This window comes from Onychostruthus taczanowskii, unplaced genomic scaffold (genome assembly GCF_017590055.1).
Source record: "Onychostruthus taczanowskii isolate IOZ18803 unplaced genomic scaffold, ASM1759005v1 scaffold30, whole genome shotgun sequence".
NCBI lineage: Eukaryota > Metazoa > Chordata > Aves > Passeriformes > Passeridae > Onychostruthus > Onychostruthus taczanowskii.
In genome coordinates, this window is record NW_024500350.1 from 2,644,726 (window position 1) to 2,666,274 (window position 21,549).

Consider the following 21,549-nt stretch of genomic DNA (forward strand, 5'->3'; position numbering starts at 1 on the left):
TGCCCTGCCCAGCCAGAGGGGCTGGGCAGTGTGTTACCCAATTCATTCCCCTGGGAAGGAGAGGGTGGCCATGCAGGAGCACTGCCCAGCCTGGAGGATTGTCTGGGCTTCAGGTGGTGCCTGTGCTGTTCTGAGCTACCTCTGCCCCGGGTGCCCTGCCCGGCCAGAGGGGCTGGGCAGTGTAGCAGGGAGAGGCAGGCTGTGTCCCGCATGGGGGCCATGCTGGAGGAAGAAAGCAGAGACTCTGGGGAAGGGCACGGGGGACCATGCACAGAGAGCAATCTCAGTGACCTGGAGAAGCTGAAACTCTAGGAAACAGGAAACGCCACGATCTTGCTGGATCTCCAGCAGCAACGAAAGTGCTACCAGAGGCAAAAGAGGAAGCAAAGCCCCAGAGACACAATGAAGAGGAGCAGCAGGGCTGCCACGACGCGTCCATGTGGCTCCTGCTGGTGCTGGCCTTGGCACTGCTGCCAGGGGGGTCTCAGTGCACCGCTGGGGCTGGAGCCCCACGCTGGATCCAGCAGAAGGAGTGGGAAGTGCCTGGGCAGCAGCAGCGCTCCCGGGCTCCGTGTGTCTCCACAGGCTGCAGGGCAGTGACGGGGCCCGGCACCGTCCGGGGATTCCTGGGGGGTTCCCTGTCGGTCACCTGCACCTACCGGTCGGGCTTGGAGGAGTTGCCGAAATTCTGGTGCGTCCCAAGTAGAAAGTTTGGTTTTATCTGTGATAACGACATCGTCATCACCTCGGAGTCGAAGCCCGCGGTGCTGCGGGGCCGGTTCTCCATCCGGGACAACCGCACACGCCGGGCATTCACGGTGACCGTGCATGGTCTGTCCGAGGAGGACGTGGGCACCTTCCGCTGTGGAGTGCGAACGCCAAGACTTGTGCCTGATGTGAGTGCTGCTGTGAAGGTGATCGTGCTCTCAGGTCAGTCCCTGACGAGTCCCCCACGGCAACAGCGACAACAGGGTTGGGGGACTGGGGCCAGACTAAGGGTGGAGATGTCGCCCAGAGAGGGGAAGATGGAGAGGAATGTGGTGTCCATGTGGCACTCCCTGCATCCATCCCTCCTTCCCATCTGCCACACCGTCGCTCCAGCCGGTCCAACCACACACACCTGTTGTTCATAGTGACTGTGGGGGGTCTGGCCAAGGAGGGCAAGGGCACCTTCTGGTGCGGGCTGTGAATGGGAATGTACCTGCTTGATGAGAGCGCTGTTGGGAAGGGGATGGCGTTCCTGTGTCAGACTCTGCACGTTCCCCCCACAGCAAGAGTGACCCCCACGTCGCGGGCCTGGGGCCAGACTGCGGGAGGAGGTTTCACCCCGAGCGTGACAGGAACACGGTGCCCGTCTGGCAGCCGCTGCACCCATCCTTCCTCCGCGTCCGCAGCCCCGACGCTCTCGCCGGACGCTCCGCCGGGGAGCCGCGGCACTTTCCGCTACTTCCCCGTGCTGGCCGGGCTGCAGCTGCTGGCGCTGCTGGCCATGAGCGCTGCCGTGCTCTGGGTCAGCCTGCGGCTCCGCTAAAGCCCCGCCGGGACCCCAGGGCCCCGGCCGGCGCCGCTCGACCCCCGCCTGCCCCGCTCCCGACGGCGCGGGCAGGGGGAGCCGCACCGGGGCCCCGCCGGGCCCTTCCCGCTTCAGTAAAGGCTTCAGTAAAGGCTTCAATAAAGGCTTCAGTAAAGGCTCCCTGACCCCGCTCATTACCCGTGCCCCGTCTCCTCGGCAGCCCCCGCTGCCCAGCAGTTCCCTTTCTCCGCCCCACCGCGGTGGCCGCGGCGCGGGGGCGGCCCCGGGGGCGGGCCGAGCTCCGCCGAGAGCGGCCGGGAGCGGCAGCGCGCTGAGCCCCGGCGTCCCGCAGCGGCCATGCAGCTCCTGCCCCTGCTCGCCTGGGCGCTGCTGCCAGGTAAGGCTGCGCCGGAGCCCCCGAGTGCCGGGGCGGCCCCGTCGGGCGGCAGGTGCCGCTGCGGCGGCCGCACTCCCGGGCTCCGTGTGTCTCCACAGGCTGCAGGGCAGTGACGGGGCCCGGCACCGTCCGGGGATTCCTGGGGGGTTCCCTGTCGGTCACCTGCACCTACCGGTCGGGCTTGGAGGAGTTGCCGAAATTCTGGTGCGTCCCAAGTAGAAGGTTTGTTTTTACCTGTGATAACGACATCGTCATCACCTCGGAGTTGCAGCCCGCGGTGCTGCGGGGCCGGTTCTCCATCCGGGACAACCGCACACGCCGGGCATTCACGGTGACCATGCATGGTCTGTCCGAGGAGGACGCGGGCACCTTCCGCTGTGGAGTGCGAATGCCAAGACTTGTGTCTGATGAGAGTGCTGATGTGAAGGTGATCGTGCTCTCAGGTCAGTACTTGTGGGCTGCAGGGCCCCCACGTCCAGCATGGATATGTCCTACTCTAGCTGCTTGGAGCAGGGGCTGCGGTGTGGGCCGCCTGCAGCTGATGGGTGTCCATGCAGGTGTGACGGCCCCAAGGTGTGCTACCAGAGTGCAGTAGGTGCCACCACCACTCATTGCCTCTCCTTTGCTCTACCCAGAGCCTCTTCTTGGCACCCCCGGTGCCATCTCCATTACTGAGGTGTACTGTGCTCTCTGTGCCCACTGTTCTTCCTCATTAGCTGTTGCTAATGCTTCTGCCTTCCTTGCCTTCCTGTGTAACACTGGCTGTTCCTCATTGCACTCTGCTGCCCAGTTTCCCATTGGGAGAGGCAGCACCCCTGGGCACCAGGCCCTGGGCTTGGAAAACATCCCTGTCCATTGCCTTTCCAGGGATCAGCCTGCATAGCAGGACAATATATATGTGCTGTTGTTGTGGTAGAACTAAACTGGGCATGGGGTGCCTAGACCCCTTTCTGTAAGGTGAATCTGTTCTGTGGATGTTTTGGGGGGGGACTGAGACTGTGAAAAGCCTCGTGGGCAGAGGAGGAGTCTTACAGCACTCTGACCTCGAGTTGTGGCAGAGGGGACCCAGCTTCTCCTCCTGTGACAGCACGTATGGCACTTCTGACTCACTGCAAAACCCATAGCATTTTTCTCTGCAGAGATCAACCATGCCTCTCCTCTTTTTGTTACAGCTCCTTCCATCGTCCCATCATCGATCTACGTGACCTCCACGTCCTCTGATCTCATTCTCTCAAGCCACACACAGACAATTTCCCAGGGGGAAATTTTGCAATCAACATCAAATCCCTCCACCCCTCAACTGTGAGTAGCAGCTCCTGCCTACAGCAGCCACTTTCCTCCCTGAGCTGGAGCCCTGTAACCGTCAGACTCTTCACACCTCCCTTAAGGATCCAGACCTGCTGGTTTTGCCTTTAGAAACCACTCCACATGGAAAAATGCTTCTCTGTGAGGGTGGTGAGGCCCTGGCACAGGTTGCCCAGAGACGTCGTGGGTGCCCCATCCCTGTTCAGGGCCAGGCTGGATGGGGCTGAGAGCAACCTGGCCTAGTGGAAGGTGTCCCTTCCCATGGCAGAGGGTTGGAACTGGATAATCTTTAAGGCCCCTTCTGACCCAAATAATCTCTAATTCTATGACGGTAATTCCAGTGCCTCTATTCACATGGGAGAAGTGGTTTCTGCTGCAATACCGACCTCATTTCCTTCCCCAAAACTCAGTGAGACTGTTCGTGGGAAGCCAAGTGTCCTGCTCTTTGTAGTTACACGCAGCCTGGTAGAGACAGTTGAGACAGTTGAAAAAGCATGAAACCAGGGTGTTAGATCTTCCCTGTTCCTCTCCTGCCTGTGGGAGGTGATGCCAGCAGCAGACAAAGCTGAGACTCCCCATCAGCACACTCAAGGGTGTGCTGGCTCCCTGACTTCTCCTGCTTGCCCATTACAAACAAGGTTAACAAAGAGTGAAGTTAATGCAAATGCAGGAGCCCATCCTTAAATAACTGAAGCCACAGTGGCTCTCAGACCCAAGCATCCTTTTGCTTCTGCAGTTTTTGGTTTGCTCTGCTCCATGCCCAGCTGGCAGCCTGACCATCCCATGCCTGCTGTGATGGGCAAGCCCTGCCACTCTACTGCCACAGCTACTTTCTGTGTCATCCCCAGCTGCTCCCTGCAACCCTGCTCCATGCTGGTTCATCCTGAGAAGCATGGCAACATAAATTGTCTTCGTCATTCTTTCTTTTCTTGCAGCATGAATGTGGTTGAGCACATCCTCACTCCAGCCATTGTTGTGGTCCTTTTTTTGCTAGCAGTGGCTGCTGGTGTTCTAGTAGTACTCTCCAGGAAGAAAAAGGGTGAGTGGAATTGTCAGTGCCACGCACATCCTGCTTCTGTAACACAGCCTGCTCTGCTTCCCTTATTTTTCTCTCTGTTTCTTTTTCCTCCCCTATTCCCTTCCTGATCCATCAAATTCCTCAGTCCATCATTGAGACCTCCACCATGGGAACTCCTTCCCTCAAGGCAGCAGTGGGTCTGTCCCATGGGTGTTATCCCATGGGTGCTGTCCCCTGGGAGCAGGGAATGACAGCCCTTGGGGTGGGTGCTTCTGGGCACAGAATCTGCTTGAGTTTGTCTGGGCACCATCAGTTGCATGGGCCAGGTTTACACTTGGCCTGATGCAGAGTTTAAGAAAGTGTGAAGGATGGGGAGGGACAGGAGAGGACATTGCCAGCTGGCAGGTGGGGTCTGGCTTTGTTTGAAGAACTGCTCCAGTTAGATGGCTCATGGAGTGTGAGGTTCCTGCCCTGCTTTATGGCAAGATTTGCAGTGGCAGTGCATTTTCTCAATATGTTTCTTTTCCTCTGTTTTCACTCATGTCCAGCCACATCCATGCTTCATCCAGCCCTTTCTGGAGCAGCCATAGAGATGGACAGGACTTGCACCATGTCACCTACAGTAAGGAAAACCTCATGAGTTCTTGGGATTCTGTGCCCCAAGTTCACATGAAGAGGGGAAACATTGCACCCCGAGCTGCCAGAGGTGCTGCTTTCACTGAGGTTCATGGCACTGTAGGCTGGGAGGCATCCTTGGGCTCTGCTTGCCAACAGAAAGACACAAACAGGCACTTTCTGTGACTATCACAGAGTATTCCTGGGAAAGGAATTTAGAATTGATCTGAGAGGTTTCTCTCCAAGCATGGCAGCTAGTTCTCTGGGTGAAAGAGGTGTGGGAACCTGCAGCAAATCACACTTGCAGTGGCTGCAGGGCAGCTGCTCCTTGCTTACTGCTTGGAAAGTATTTTCTGATTTTTTGCTGCCAGCTCTTGAGGAGGGGCTGGTGTCACAAGAATTCCCCTGGGGAATGTTGAGCCAGCCCTTGCTTCAATTTTTATTTCCACCCAGTGCCCCTGCAGCCATCCCAGCAGCCATCAGGACGGGCAGCAGGGTGGGAGACATTCCCACCCCTGTGGCTGCAGGCAGGGAGAGGCAGCAGGGTAAGAGCTCATCCCTCTCCATCAGGGAGCAGAAGCCTTGAACTATGCGGACATTACCCACGGCACGGGCGGGGCTGGGAGCCAGCAGGGCAACGCTGAGGCTCTGCGCCGCCTGGAAACGCTCCCGGTGGAGTACACGGAGGTCAGGCTGAGTGCTCAGGTAGGAGAACGCCAAGCACTGCCCAGCTGGGAGGAACGCTGCAGTGGGTGGGTGACAGAATGAGCAGCAGGATGGGCTGGGTGGGGAAGAGGAGGGCTGCAAAGGGAAATGCCAACCCGGGGTCCGAGTGACCCTGGCTAATGTGGGTGCCCTCTCTGGTCCCTGTGGCTGCTCCTGGGTGCTTAAAACATTACAGAGAGGTTCCAGCAGACAGTGTTTGCCTGGAGCAGTCGCACAAAGGATGTTTTTGTTTATCTCCCTCCTTTCCCAGCTTTTGGAAGAGGAAAGAGAGGCGTTATATGCCAGAGTGCAGAAGCCCAAGCCACAGCAGGAGCAGATCTACGCCAACGTGCCATCAGCTCCACAGCCCAGTGAAGAGCTCTACAGCACAGTGTGGGGTAGATGAGCAAGCACCCAGCCCCATGGGCTGCTCCTGCTGCTGGCAGCACCAGTGAGACTTACACAGAGGACATGGGGTTGATGTTCTGCTCAGGCAGGAGCCAGCTCCATAGCAGAGCTGTTGCTCTCCGAGGCTTGGATGTTTCTTTGAGGCAACATCAGAGAGGATGAGGTTGTGTGGAGGCATAGAGAGGGCTGAAGATAAAGTCATGCCTTTGCAAATGAAATTTGGAGTTCTCATCCGTACAGCAGTGGTGCTGGGAGTAAAGCTCTCCCCCTTGTAGTGGGGTAGTCCAGGCCAGAGACCCACCAGGCAAGGCGTGGGAGAGGTGGGCAGGGGAGGTGAGGCTGGGCTGGTGAGGAGCTGGCTCCCTTTGCCCACCACTCATCCCACTTGCTCCTTTGGCTGCATTGCTTATGTGGGCTGAGGCTCCCAAACCCACTGTTCACCTCAGACTGACATGTTTTCATGCTAATGCCAGCTGGCAGCTCCTGGGAACCAGGACAGTGGGAAATGTTATATCCAAGTGCATTTGCATGGGGCGCTCGTGTGGAGGGTGAGCTGTGTCAGGATCTGGGTGCAGAAATGGCATCTCCCCAGCCCCTGGTCCCACAGGCCCCCAGGTAGTTTGCTCCTGCTCCTTGTCTCCCACCAGCCCCAACGACCCCAGCCTTGGAGCACACAGATGGGCTGTAACCATCACCTTGCTCTTCTCTGCTTTGCTGATAACTTTTTTTTTTTTTTCTGGACCCACTAAATACTTTCTGTGAGAAGTGTTGCTGCTTTATCAGTGACACCAAGAATCCGATAGCATGGGCCATGGTGTGTGACTGTGTTTGTACAGCAGCTCCCACCTGCTGAAGGGTTTATTGCAGAGTGTCACCCTGAAAGCAGGTCCAGCCCCTTGCTTGGTGCCCAGCAGTGTGAGAACTCTCATCTTTAAGGACAAGGGCTCTTGGGCCTCCAGCACAAACCCACAGCTGCACCAGCAGCTACTGCAGCATCACTCCCCACTGGAACGTGCTGGTGCCCTCCCCCATGTGAGTTCACCCTTCTCCAGCCCAGTGCCAGGCAATTTATCCATCCACTCCCACGAAAAACAGGCCATAGGGATGGGTGTCCACTTGTGATGGGCTGGGAGCAGAAAACCTGAGCTCTTACACATACATGGTTTCATGCAAGTGGTTTTGCACAAAGAGGTGAATTCTCCCTTGCCATGAGAATTTGGGCACTGTATCTTTTTGCAACCCATCTGGTTTCAGGGCAGGGATGCTGATTTATGCTACAACCAGGAGGCTGAAGTGGGAGCTTCTCACTCTCTACAAATACCTGAAAGGAGGTTGTAGTCAGGTGCAGGTTGGTCTCCTCACTCAGGTAACAAGAAACAGGACAAGGGGAAACAGGGTGCCACAAGGGGAAACAACTCCACAAGTTGTGCCAGTGGAGGTTTAGATTGCATATTAATGAAAATTTCTCCCAGGGCTGTGAAGGAAATGGTAGAGTCACAATCCCTGGAGGGATCTAAAAGACATGTAGATGTAGCATTTGGGGACATGGTTTAGGGTGGCCTTGGTGGGGCTGGGTTAATGGATGGTCTTGATGTTCTTAGGGGTCTTTTGCAGCCCAAAGTATTCTAGGTAGGGAGCCTTTTCCTGCTGCTGTGGAGATGCTGAGCCAATCTTGTTGCTCTCAGCTCTTGAGGCATGGACTGAATTGCTCCTCTCAAAGGGGAAGCCCTCCTAGAGCTCAGCAGGCTGCTCAGAGCCCTTCTGCAGCCTGGGGAGGCCCCTGCTATCAAAAGCTCTTCCTCTTAAAACCCTCAGGGCATCCAGGCTGCAGTGCTCCCTCGGCTTTATGGGCACAGTCTGCCCACAGAGCTCACAGGAGCCACGGAACTCCCCGGGGCTGCTATCACCACCCGGCCACTGCTTCCTATTCCCTCGGAAATACTTCCCCCTGGAGCTGTCACAGGGAAAGGCTGAGAGGGCTGGGGGTGTTCAGGCTGCAGAGAAGGCTCCAGGGAGACCTCAGAGCCCCTAAAGGCCCCTCAGTGCCTGCAGGGGTCTGGGAGAGCTGAAGGGTGACTGGGAACAAGGGCCCAGAGTGCCTGGACAACGGGAATGGTTTCACAGTGCCAGGTGGAATACTGAGAAGGAATTGTTCCCTGAGAGGCTGGGGAGGCCCTGGCACATGGTGCCCAGAAAATCTGTGGCTGCCCCATCCCTGGAATGTCCAAGGGCAGGCTGGACAGGGCTTGGAGCAGCCTGGGCTGGTGGAAGTGTCGCTGCCATGGCAGGGGGTTGCCAGCAGTGGCACAGACACACAGCTCCCATCACTCAGTCCCCACGCGTGTTCACTCACACTCCCGTTGTCTCACACTCATTCACACGCACACATTCACTTACAGGCTCACACTCAAAGTCATTCACACACTCACACATTCATTTGCACACTCACATTCATCCACTCATTTACCAACAGCTCACACACATTCATTTACACTCACTCATTCACATTCATTCACTCACACATTAATTCGCTCACACTCACATTAATTTGCTCACATTCACATTCATTCACTCTCACATTTACTCACATCAATTAGCTCACACTCACATTTACTCACATTAATAATCTCACACATCCAGTCACTCTCATTTACTCACATTAATTAGCTCACACTCACATTTACTCATATTAATTAGCTCACACATCCATTCACTCTCACATTTACTCACATTAATTAGCTCACACATTCATTCACTCTCATTTCCTCACATTAATTAGCTCACACTCACATTTACTCATATTAATTAGCTCACACATCCATTCACTCTCACATTTACTCACATTAATCTCACACTCACATTAATTAGCTCACACTCACATTAATTTGCTCACACTCACATTAATTAGCTCACACATTCATTCACTCTCATTTACTCATATTAATTAGCTCACACTCACATTAATTAGCTCACACTCACATTAATTAGCACACATTCATTTACTCTCTCATTTACTCGCACGCTCGGGTTCTCTCGCAGACCCCGCCCCCTGCATCTGGCCCCGCCCATATGCCCCAGCCCCGCCCCTCCCGTTCCCGCGCATGCGCGGGAGGCGGCGGCGCGGCGGGCCATGGTGGCCGGCGGGGCGATGGTGGCCGGCGGGCGGGCGCGGGAAGGGGCTGGAGAATTGCTGAGGGCCGTGCTGAATGAGGGCGATGAAAGGGCCGGGGGGCCGTGAGGGGGCTGGGGGCGACGTAGGAGACCAGGGAGGCCTGAGGGGCTCGAGGTGGCCTGAGGGGGTCTCATGGGAGGGCGATGGGTGCTGGGAGGGGGCTTCCGTGGGGGAGCCCTTGGGAGGGACAGTGCCCTGGGGCTGGCGCCTGTCCCCTTGCTCAGGAGCTGGGGTGGGGACCAAGGGGGTGAGCTCTGAGGGGCTGCCAAGGCCCAGGATGGGGTTCCTGGGGTGGGGGGTCCTGCAGCCTCAGGCTGCTGGAGGGCTTGGTGGTGGGGTGGGCAGCGAGATGTTGCCCGGGGACCGCTCACCTGAGAAGCACCTGAGAAGGGGAGCTTGTGGCCCAGTGGGTTTGTTTTGGGTCTGGCATAGAGTGGGGAGGGTGGGGGGCTTGATGGGGATCTTGCACTTGTGGTTTGGGGAATGTTGTGGGAAACTGGGGTCAGGGACACCAAACCAAAAAACATGGAGTTCAGAGAGCTGGCAGGTTTGTGTCAGCTCCTGTGTAGCTGTTCTGGCAGGAGGTATTCCTGTGAAGTGGGGGACCTTTTGGAGTCACTGATGTCTTTATACCAGAACACCCTGCTAAGGCCAAATGCATCACTTCTTTCTTGTGAGTGTGGGGAAACTGAGGCACGGTCTGGTGAAGGAGTTTGCCCAAGGTCACAGAGAAGGTATCAAAGAGGACCCAGGCTGATGAAGCGCATTGCTGCCACCTTCAAACAAAGCTTGCACCTGTGGGTTGTTAATTTGGATTTGTTTATTTGTTGGAAACTGCTCAGACTGTGTCCAGGTCTGTTGTATCTGTGTGGACCAGTGTCTGAAGCCTCCTATTGCCTCCCTGGTGTGGAGGGTGATCCCATGGGCAGCAGGTCTAGAAGGCTTTCCTTGAGATAAAAGATGTGAGAAGGGGAACAGGGCAGCCCCTTGCAGTGGGAAAGGTCTCCAGAGTGACACCACTCATTCAGCAGGTGAATTCCCAGCCTTAGGCCTCCTCCTGGGCACGGGAAATGGCCACGAGCACCCTCATGTGCTGCCATAGACCCATCACCATCACTGAACCAGGGAATGAATGTGGCAAGGAGAGGATCGTGATCTGGAGGCACTGGAAGCCTGAGAGCAGACTGAACTGGCACCAAGGAGTGCCCAGCTGCTCCTCTGTCTGTTCTGTGACCTTGATCAAATTACTTCACCTGTCCTGGCTTCTCCTTCCCTCTGTGCCATCCTGCACTCTGTCTGCTGTTCTCTGCTCCTGCCCTTCACAGCCTCTTGGGCTGGCTCATTCTGCGTGGTCCTTGCCTGGTTTCCCCATGTCTCATCCCAAAACTGAGCTGAGTGGCTGAACAGGTTTGGCTGCTGTGGGTCCCCTTTCCTGGAGAGGAGTTGGTTCACCACCAGCAATCCTGGGAATTGACAAGAGGCATCCTTACCTTCACAGACAGCCTGAACCCATTAGCAAGCTGGGAAAAGTCTATTTAACCTTTAATTCTTATAAAATGCAAAGCTCTTGGTTTCTGTGCCATCCTGCCATCTGATTTTGGCCAGACCTAGAGGAGACACCGTTTCCCTAAGGGCATTTCTGGTGAAGCCAGAGGAACAGTCCCGGGAGAGTCTGACCTTGCAGGCCTGAAAGGATCCGTGGAAGTTTGGGATTTCTTAATTGCCACAGTAAATAGCTCCTTCCCACTAATGGACACAGCTCATCCCCTCCGTGAACGGGCTGTGACTGGCTGTGGAGAAAGAAAGAACACTCGAGTCCTGGAAGTGCTGTGGAGTTGGCTGTGCCTCTTGGATCTATCAGTTCTCTTCCCAAGCCCTATTTTGGGGTCCTACAAGGCTCCCCGTGTTTACCAAGCTTGATGGAGTGCAGACCAGGAGTATTTGGATCTGTCTCCATCTGTCCAAGTCAGCACTGTGTTTCCTCCTGGAAACCAAATTAATCTTGTTCCACCAGGATCAAACAACACAATCCCTATCCAGACTGAGGGATGAGAGAGGAAATTCCCATTCCTGCTGTGGTCAGCATGAGTGTCTCCCCACACAAGTGGGAGCCTGAGAGACCAGAGTGATCCTGCCTCTGTCATTGTGACACCCACAGCTCCTGAATGAGCACACGACCTTCCTGAAGCTCTTAGCCCGTGGTGGAGTTGGCACCAGTAAAACTCAAACCACAAAAGTTTCCTTGTGGGTGGAGAAGAGGATCTGTCACTGCAGTGTTTTAGCCACTTGGTCTCCTGTCTTTGTCTGTCCAGGCAGGAGGTGGCAGCTCTCTGGGGCTCGTGTGTTGGTGTCCTCTGTATGCTGTGGCCACAAGAGAAGCTTCCTATGAAGTGTCTTTTCTTCCGGAGAAGAGATTCCTCAATAGTTACTTTTCCTGCCAAAGAGTTTGTTTGTAGGGGACTTACTCCAGCCATTTTAACTCGGGATTCCTCTGATGACTTTGGAACATTTTGGTGCTGGTTTTGTCTGTTAAGTGCTGGTGTGTGGCAGAAACCAGAGTCAGACAGCCAGAGAGGGAATTCAGCAGAAACCAGGTGCTGTTAGCTCTGCTCCTCCCAGTGGCACAGTGGGACCTGTGCAGGGGATGGGGTGCAGGTAGATGCGTGACCCATGGCTCTGTTTCACTCTGGGCTGGCACTGTTGCATTGGGGGAGGCAGAATAGGACAAGTCTCTCTAGTAACAAGCAACAGGACAAGAGGAAATAGCCTCAAGTTATACCAGGGCAGTTTAGTTGGATATTGGTGAAAACTTCATCACCAAAAGGGCTGTGAAGCCCTTGAACAGGCTGGATGAGGAAATGGTGGAGTCACAGACTCTGGAGGTATCTAAAAGATGGGTAGATGTGGTACTTGGGGACATGTTTTAGTGGTGGCCTTGACAGGGGTTTAACAGTTGGGTGATCTTAGTGAGTCTTTCTAACCTAAATGATTCTGTGATTCTCAGTGAGCTCTGGCTGGTACCAGGAGTCATCTGTGTGTCAGAAGGAGGGGATGGGGACCCTCACTGACTGTTCCACACAAGGCTTAAATACAGCAGAACAATGTGGCTGGAGCCATTCCCTGCCAGGCTGGGGTGGAGGGATCACTCTGCTGTGGTGCAGTAATTAGAAACCCTTGAGTTCCTTGGCTGGCAGCTCTGGAAGGGCTGGCAGTGCTTCTAACAACTTCCCCACTGGGAAAGGCAGCTAGGCATGCACCTGGGCTGGGAACAGGCCTCCTTCCAGGGGGACGAGCAGGACTGTAACCACAGGTGGGCATAGAATAGGGGGTGTCCCCAGAGTCAGATGTGTTGGGGAGTGCAGGATGTGAGTGGGATCAGCAAGTCTCTTCCTGTACGAACATGGAAGATACTCTCTCCTCACTTGTGGCCTTCCAGCTGCCCTCTCCTGTGATGCTCTGTGGGGAAAACAGGTTTGTAGCTCTGGAACAGATGGTCCTGTGTGGTGACTAATGAAGGGTTCACTGCCTGTCTTGGGCTGCCTGTGACGCCTGTCTGGGTGGAGGCAGGCTTGGCTGATCCCCGCTGAACCAACCCTTCGGGATTTAAGCAGTGGTTTGGCTGTGACCTTCCCAGCAGCTACACCCTCAGGGGAGTCTTGTGCCAGGGGCTAGTTCAGTCCTGCTGTCCTTGTGAGGCATCTGTCTGTCCCTGTGAGGCGCCGCTGCTCAGGAATACTCCTGGTTGTTCCTTACAGCTCCCTGTGGAGCCTGGCACGGCCGCTGGGCAGTCAGAGTTTGGGGGTGCTGTGAGGCAGCCCTGGGAGGCTGGGCTGGAGCAGGCAGCCGGGAGTGCCTGCAGTGGGCTGGGGCATGTGACCCTGGCATCATGGGTACATTCACTGGGAAAGTTCTTTCCCACAAGAGTGGCATCTAAACTTTCCAGCTCCCTGCTCTCCACAAGGCTGACTGACTCTGCTGTTCAGCCAGCCTGGCAGAGGTAATGAAGCGTAATTAAGTGCTCCCTTTACACATCCACTTGGGTCCACAGGAGGGTTTGTGACTGGATTTCTAGGGAACATGGTGATGGCAGTGCCTGCTCCAGCCCAGCATGGGGAGCCAGGGCCCAGGGAAGGGAGCATGGGCAGGGCCTTGGTCTATTCCTGTGCAGTGCTTTCAGCCCAGAGAGCACAGCTATGGCCACCTGGGACTCTGGCTATGCTAGGCTTGGGCTCACAGCATGGTCATGGCAGGGAAGAGTTGATCCAATAACCTCACAGTGAAATAACCATCACCAGCCAGTACGGCCCAGTGCTCATCTCCAGCATCAGGGATGTCCCTGCAGATGGGCAGACCTCAGAGGGTGGCTGGTGCAGACACAACCCACTGTGTCCATTTAGTCTGCAGCGAGCCCAGCCACAGAGAGTGAGGCTGTCTGGGTGTCCTCATGATGGGGACATAGTCAGGGGGCTGTTGCTGGGTCTTAGCCTTGGCTTTTGGCTGTGAAGGGGCTGTGTAATGGCCTGTGCCGCACAGCGGTTGCTCCTGGAGCACTGAGCTCTGTGGGGACTGGGAACGGATGCTCTGAGGAGCATGCTGACAGATCTAGGGAGAAGCAGGCCTGAGTTAATGCTGTCTGTCCTCTCTTCTGCATCCACATGAACGCAACAGGAGCGGCAGAAAAAAGCTGGGTTTCCCGAGAGCAGCGATGGCTCCAAGGACTTGGACAGCTCTGCTGGGCGCCGGAGCAGCGCCAGCCGGAAGCATGGCCGATGGCGGGGCCGGCTGGACAGCCCCGGGGCCATGGTGTCCAAGGTGGTGAGAGCTGTCACAGCCAGGCACAAGCCAGGATGGAGGCTGCCGGCCATGCTGGATTCTTCCAGCCACAGGAACCTGACGGAGCTGCGTGGGGAAGCCCAGCTGGCCGTCTTCCAGCAGGGTGACACGGGCAGCGTGGAGGGAGCTCCCCAGCCCACTGAGAACAGTTTCACCCCCAAGTGCGAAATCACGGGCAAAGACGCCCTGTCGGCGCTGGCCCGGGCCAGCAGCAAACAGTGCCAACAGGAGATTGCCAACGTGGTGTGTCTGCATCGGGCTGGCAGCCTCATGCCCCAGTCCGTGCCTCGCCACTGCCAGCTCTCAGGTGAGTCCTGCTGAAGTGCTCCTGGTCACCCTGGGCATCGGGAATATCCCAGGGAGGCTGGTAGGCCGCCTTCCTTATGTCACCAAACTGTCCCATGTGGCAAATAGCAGCCTCAATCCGTCACTGATTCCCAGATTACTGCTGCCTCTGTAATCCAGTCAAAGTTGTGCCAGCCTTCTTAAGTTGGGCTGTTTATCCCAGTCTGCAGTTCTTCAGGGCTCAGAGCCAGGCCCAGCTGCATTTTCTGTTTTGAGGCACCAGAGGAGGACACCCCCTTTCCCAAAATCCCCCATCAATGTAACACAAGGGGCTGCATGTGCCACCATGCCTTGGCACTGCAGCCAATTTGGGGTTTGCTTGAGGCCGAGTGCTTCCCTGCTGTCCCCTGCCTTGCTCAGGAGCTCCAGGTAGCAGATACCAAGGACGGGGGTGGCTGACAGCCCTCTCCCTCCCCATGCAGGCAAAGTCAGCCCTGTGATCCAGTGGGACGAAAGCCGGCTGCAGCAGGGGCCCCCCAGCAAGCCTGTGCGCATTGCCTACATGCTGGTGGTGCATGGCAGGGCCGTCCGCCAGCTGAAGCGGCTCATCAAGGCCGTGTACCACCAGCAGCACTTCTTCTACATCCACGTTGACAAGGTGTGTGGCAGGGGTGAGGGAGTGGGTGCTAACTGCTCCATTGGTCCCTGGGAGAGGGAGCAGAGCTGAGGCACGGGTGGTGGTAAGTGAGGAGAGTGGCTGGATAGGGTTAGCCTTTGCTGCTGTGGGGCTGTGACCCTCTGCTGCTACTTCTGCAACCCCACGGAAGTAGGATCTATCCCCCTGTCCTATTTGATGCTTCTCTCCTTGTGGAGGCTGCTAAGGGCTGACTCTGGGCTGGTGGCAAGGAAAACAGGGCCCTGGGAGGATGTGCTCCTTGCTGAGGGTGAGCCATGTTCCCTGGCAGCGCTCCAACTACCTCCATCGCGAGGCTGTGGAGCTGGCCCGGCACTACCCCAACATCCGTGTGACACCCTGGCGCATGGTGACCATCTGGGGAGGTGCCAGCTTGCTGAAGATGTACCTGCGTAGCATGAAGGACCTCCTGGAACTGTCTGAGTGGCCCTGGGACTTCTTCATCAATCTCAGTGCCACGGATTACCCCACAAGGTGAGTGCCTTACTGGGGTAGGGGAGGCGGCTGGAGGTGTTGGGGCTCTGCGATGCTGCAGAAGCCTTGGGAGGGGCAGGGAGGTGCAGGGAGCTGAGGGAGATGGGGTTGGAGATTGCACCCACATGCTGGTGATGATGCTCTGGTGCTAGGCTGGACCTGTGTATGCAGAGGAGCCCAGCAAGTGCCTCCGAAGCTGTTTTTTCCTGTAGTCTGGGAATTGCAGGAGAATGGAATGTGAAGCATGAGACAGCAGAGAGGCTGTGTCTGTGTCTGCCCAGTGATGGAACAAGAGTTTGAGTCAGCAGCTTTGGGTTCCTTGTGTCTAATGGCTCTAGGAGAACAAGTATTTACTGGGCTGCTTCACCCCAGGAGCATTAATGATTCCTGATTTCTGCCTCAGGACCAATGATGAACTGGTGATGTTCCTGTCCAAATACCGAGATAAGAACTTCCTGAAGTCACATGGCCGAGACAACGCCAGGTAATCTCAGCTAGAGGCAGAGCTGAACTGGAGGAACAGAAAATGAGGGATTTCAGAAAAGACCTGAAACAGCTGTGGCGGGAGGGGATGTTCTGCATCTGCACATAGCAAGGTGGTTGACACTCCGAACTCCTCATCCCCGTGCCCAGGTTTATCAAGAAGCAGGGCCTGGACCGCTTGTTCCACGAGTGTGACTCCCACATGTGGCGACTGGGCGAGCGCCACATCCCCGAGGGCATCGTGGTGGACGGGGGCTCTGACTGGTTCTCGCTGACACGCAGCTTTGTGGAATACGTGGTCTATGCTGAGGACCAGCTGGTGTCCCAGCTGCGCCAGTTCTACACCTACACACTCCTGCCAGCTGAGGTGGGTGCTGGCTGTGGGCCACAGGACAGATTTCCTTCCCACTGTGCTTAGCATTCTTTACCGCTTCATCCCTGCTCTGGGTACCTGCAAAGGGTATTGCTGGTTCTGCTCAGGCAGTTTTGTGCCTCCCCTTTTCCAGACTTAGGTATGAAAGAGGGAAGAGAGGAGCAGACAGGTCAGGGGTTGTGTTTATGTACAGGCCAGCTTTAGGTCCAGTCACCCCTTGGGCCAGATGAGGACTGGTGCAAGCCTGGTCTCTTAAGTGTTGTCATCTACCGGGAACTGGGAAGTTTCTGTTCAGTAGCAGTTGAAGTCTGTCCTTCTCCTGTATAAGTGGGGATCTCCATTAACCACCTGTCCTCCATCCCACTGGGTGTCCTGCCCCTTTTCTGCCTTGCACAGTCCTTCTTCCACACGGTCCTGGAGAACAGCCATGCCTGCGAGACGCTGGTCGATAACAACCTCCGAGTGACCAACTGGAACCGGAAGCTGGGCTGTAAGTGCCAATATAAACACATAGTCGACTGGTGCGGGTGCTCCCCAAATGACTTCAAACCCCAGGACTTCCTTCGGCTACAGGTGAAAAAGATCCTCCTTTCTCTTCCTGCTCTTTCCCCTCCTCCCTGTCCTCTCTGAGCTGTCCTGTGGGCACTCCAGGCTGCAGTACCAGCTGCTGTGCATGTCCCTACGAGAGACTGGAGCATGATCAGGTTCCCCAGTGGGGCTCAGTGTAGATGTGTCTGTAAACAGGTAGTGGGATTATCCTGACTGTCCTGCCCTTCAGCCAGGCTTCTGCTTGCAGCGTTGCTCCTATTCCTAGACTTTTCTCTCCTGTTTTCCTTCTTTTTCCCTGCAAATGTATCACTTGAAGGAAATACCTTTTTAGTAAAACCCCTTCAGAGTGCTGTTTCTTTGGCAGGTCAAAATGCCTTGTGACAAAATGTCTCCCATGCTCTCAGTGCATGGGGATGTGGACTGAACACGGCAGGCTTGGGGGAGATAGAGCCAGCCCTGAAAAGAGCAGTTGTGGCAGGATTTCCCAGCAGTTCCAAGCCTGCATAGCCCAAGACACTGTTCCTGCAGGCTGTGCCACTTGGCCAGAGCTAATGCAGGGCTCAGCATAATGCAGTGGCTCTGGTGGGTGGGGGCCCATCAGAGTAGAGGTTGCAGCAAAGGAGCTGGGTGACACATGGCTGGTTCTGGGCACAGAAAGAGGAAGGTGGTGGGAGAGATGGGGACCCATCTGCATTCCCAGTAACTGTCAGTGTGCTCCCACTGATCCTGTCATAGAGGATCCCACATTCAGGCTGGCTGTGCTGTGCTGCTCCTTAGCCTGTGCCTTCAAAGTGGGTAGGATGGATCCTGAGGGAGTGGGAGGGCAGAGTGGCTGCCCCCAACATTGCTAGAAATGCCTGTGCTCTTCCAGCAACTCTCCAGACCCACCTTCTTCGCCCGCAAGTTTGAGTCGACGGTGAATCAGGAGGTGCTGGAGATCCTGGACACGCACCTCTATGGCAGCTACCCCGCCAACACCCCGGCCCTCAAGGCCTACTGGGAAAACGTCTATGACCGTGTCGATGGGCTCGGCGGTCTCACCGATGTCACCCTCACCTTCTATACAGCCTTCTCCAGGCTGGGGCTCCACAAAGCCTCATCCACGCCGGCAGCCAAGGCTGACAAGCTCTGCAGGTGGGGTATTTTCTGTGGTCTCAACCCAGGCTCCAAATGGAGGCCTTTATTTTGTGCTGGAAGTATGCTTATGCTCAGATATGCAATCTCTCTGTCTATCCAGATTTGAGCCTCGAGGATTCCCCTCTAGTGTGCACTTATATTTCTATGACGACCGTTTCCAGGGTTACCTGGTGATGCAGGAAGTGCAAAATTTGGCAACTGGGCAGACAGAATCCTTGGAGGTGTGGATGATGCCCCAAGGAGCTCTGAAGCTGTCAGGTCATGGAGGGCAGGCAAACCGCTTGCAGAACCTAGAGGTAAATGTGGCACTTTCCTTCCTGGCTTTCCCACACTGTGCTGCCATTCCTCCTCTGCCCCACCTGCATGCCATGGGGACAGAAGGGACACAGAACTGCCATTGTGTCTCAGAACAAACCTTTGTCTGGGAGTTTGGTTTATTTGTGAGGAGCTGATCATCGGTGAATAGGCCTTCAGGGGATCTTTCAGAGGCAGGTGAGATCCAGTGCCTGCAGCTGCAGGAGGCTTTGCACAGCTGAATTAGTGCTGGCATGTGATCCACGGAGTGTCCATTGCTTTGGATGCCAAGGTTTATGTGCTCTCTGTTTCAGGGAGGTGAAACACAGAACCTCAGCTGATAATGTCTCCTTGCCCAGTGTCTCACTGCTTGTGCTTCCTGTCCCTCCAGGTGGGCACAGAGTGGGACCCCAAGGAAAGACTCTTCCGCAATTTTGGAGGCTTGATGGGGCCTTTTGATGAGCCAGTGGCCATGCAGAAGTGGTCACGGGGCCCCAACCTGACGGCCACGGTGGTGTGGATTGACCCCACCTATGTCATTGCTGCCTCCTACGACATCACGGTGGATGCTGAGGCAGAGTTCACCCAGTACAAGCCCCCCCTCAACCACCCCCTGCGCCCTGGCATCTGGACCATCCGCCTCCTCCAGTTCTGGGAGCCTCTGGGGGAGAACCAGTTCCTGGTGGTGCCTCAGACCTTTAACCGCAAGCAGCCTCTCAGGAAAGGTGAGGCTGCTCTGGAGTTTGGGGCTGTATGAGAGGGTGTCCCTGTGGGCAGTCCAAAGTGCTTTTGCCCTGTGTTGGCCCCTGGGCTGCAGCTGATGACCAGGCTGGAGCCAGTTTCCACTGGTGCCCTTTGCCCATGTGAATCCTTAGACTGGGCTATCCCCTTGGCAGCCGTGGAGAGCCCATTGGCCCATGTCAGTCAGATCCTTCCTGCAGCAGTGTCCTTTTCCTTGTGCCAGATGGGAGCTGGGGTTGCAAAGGAATGGGGTGCTGTGCCCCAACTGGAGTTGGGGGTAGGACCTGCAGGGTGCCAGAATGTTGCTACACTCCTCATCCTCACTCTTTTCTCTCCCTGTCTTTCCCAGATGACAGCAACTGGCTGCATGGTGGCCCCCCCCGCAACGAGTACATGGACCAGAACTTCCAGGGCCTGGGCGGGATCCTCAGCCTGCCGCGCTCCGAGGCAGCGGAGGAGGATGCGGCGCAGAAGGCACGGCTGACGGGCAAGGAGCTGGAGGACTGGGCAGATGCTGCCATCGGCACCTTCTGGTCCGCAGCGAATGTCTGTGCCAGCAGCCCCTCTGCCTGCGCTTCCCTGGAGACCTGCAGCAAAACCTCCTGGAGCTCCCTCTCCCCAGACCCCAAATCAGAACTGGGGCCCGTCAAACCTGACGGGCGGCTGAGGTAGCAGGAGCAGCCTGAGGGCAGCCTTGGGAGCAGGGAGCATCCTCTGTTTCTGATTTGGGGGGTGTCTCCGGACCACATCACCCTGTGCCATTTGCACCGTAGTCACTTGAGGAAGAGAAAATGGGAACCTCCAGGCAGGGGAGAACCTTCTCCTGTGGGGTATTTTGGGCAGAGGGAGAGGTGTGAGGTGGGTCTTGCCCATCTCTGCAGGAATGAGTCCTTGCTGGCCAGGGAGAGCATGCTGGAGTGCCCATCCCTGGGGGCGCATGGCAGGCACCTGGGAAAAGCTGTGTGTTTGTTACTCCAGGCCTTGGAGCTTCAGGAAAGGGTGATGTGGGAGGGGAGGGATGGCTGGTGCGTGAGGAAGGCTCTGGACCAGCTCAGCATCCTGCCCAGCCCCGGACTAGAACTTGGCAGGATGGGCCCTTGTTGCTGGCTATTGCCCTAGTGGGCTGATGAGGGACTGGGGATAGGCAGAAGCAGAATGGGTCAAAACCTGCCATGTGCACAGAGCTGCTGCTGTCTTAGGGTTTACATCTCATCCTGTCCGCCCCAGCCCTTTAGTTTGTATTTTTATAAATATATATATAGAAATATATATGATGCAAAGTGCAATAGAGACGAGACCCCGCATTGGCCGGGAAGTCCCTGTGTCTCCATTTCCCCTCAGACTGTAACATACCTTGTTCCCTTGGGTGTCCTGGTACTACAGGACAGGGTGCTGGGTCGTTTACATCCTTTTTTATTATTATTACTGTTATTGTTTTGCTGTTTGCCCATTTCCTGCTGAGGGCTGCTGGGGACCTGTAACCTGTTGGCCTTGGGGCAGGGTTGCCCCCAGGTTGTGGGGCAGCTGCCCAACTATGCCAAATGTCTGGAGCCCTGGCGTGTTGTGCAGCAGTGAGCAGGGAGTGCTCAGTGTGTGGTTCAGGTCCAACAAGCTGCGCTGTAGATCCTGCCACTTCTGTCTCCACTTCAGCAAAAGGACGCCCTGATCCCCTGCCAAAATATCATCCACAGGCCGATGTCCTGCTGTGGATGAGCCGTGCCTGGAGTGCTGCCCTGTGCCACAGCTCCTTGACCCGACTTTTTCTTTCCTCCCACGTCAGCAGAAGCTTTCAAGACCTGCTGTGCTTCCCTGGGCAAAAAGCAAAGCAGCGAGGCGAGGTCTGGCCAGCCCCATCTTCCCTCCGCTGTTTCTGCTTCCCACTGCTCCAGAGGGAAGAGGCGCCACCTCCTCTTGGGAAGGGGTGCAGTGAAGCATCCCCCTTCCCCCCCTTCCCTGCAGTGCCCCCAGGATGTCCCTGGGCTCTGCCTCCAACATTCTTCTCTCCAAGACTGATGCTGCCTGGAGAAGTCTAGGTTTGGTTTCATCCTGGGAAGACACCTCACAGCTGGGGACAATCTGGAGTCCATCTGGCCCAGCCCTCTGCTCAAAGCAGGGTCTCAGGAGCTGGTGGGGTTTTGCTGTCCATGGATCTGTGCCATCCTAACTTTTCTCCCATCTCCCAGCTCTCTCCGCCCAGCGGGTCTGACACTCCCAATCTCCAAATTTAAGGATGTGGGTGTTGCAAGATGTGTACTGTAAAACGGAGGGGGCTGAGACCCCTGTGTGTGAGGGCAGGTACCTGCTGGCACTCAGCCCCCCTGTCCTGCACTCACTGCTGCCTGGGGTGCTTTGGGGCAGCGGAGCAATGTGGGGAGAGAAGGGCCGCACACGGGAGGACGCCAAAATTCTGTGTCAGAACCATTATGTAAAATTGTCTTAAATATGCAACATCACCACAAATACATCTCTGTCTCTACAGTTTGGTGTGTCGGATTTTTGTGGTGTTACGGAATTGGTGGAGGGTGGGGGAAGTTCGGCCGTACCCGGTGAGAG

General features: G+C 56.1%; 2 protein-coding genes across 2 annotated transcripts; both read left to right on the top strand.

The window, feature by feature from the left end:
- Positions 1-437: 437 nt before the first annotated feature.
- On the top strand, positions 438-1,683 carry LOC121338428 (CMRF35-like molecule 6). Its single transcript, XM_041409378.1, has 2 exons — positions 438-930; positions 1,272-1,683. Exons 1-2 carry the CDS (start codon positions 438-440, stop codon positions 1,529-1,531), a joined length of 753 nt encoding a protein of 250 aa, XP_041265312.1. The 3' UTR covers positions 1,532-1,683.
- Positions 1,684-1,837: 154 nt separating this feature from the next.
- Positions 1,838-21,474, top strand: XYLT2 (xylosyltransferase 2). The gene is made up of 16 exons (XM_041409244.1): positions 1,838-1,910; positions 2,009-2,353; positions 3,083-3,212; positions 4,151-4,254; positions 4,782-4,855; positions 5,419-5,553; positions 13,802-14,273; positions 14,734-14,909; positions 15,217-15,419; positions 15,823-15,903; positions 16,053-16,269; positions 16,672-16,848; positions 17,696-17,958; positions 18,062-18,257; positions 18,647-18,980; positions 19,346-21,474. Exons 1-16 carry the CDS (start codon positions 1,871-1,873, stop codon positions 19,666-19,668), a joined length of 3,270 nt encoding a protein of 1,089 aa, XP_041265178.1. The 5' UTR covers positions 1,838-1,870; the 3' UTR covers positions 19,669-21,474.
- Positions 21,475-21,549: the final 75 nt, after the last annotated feature.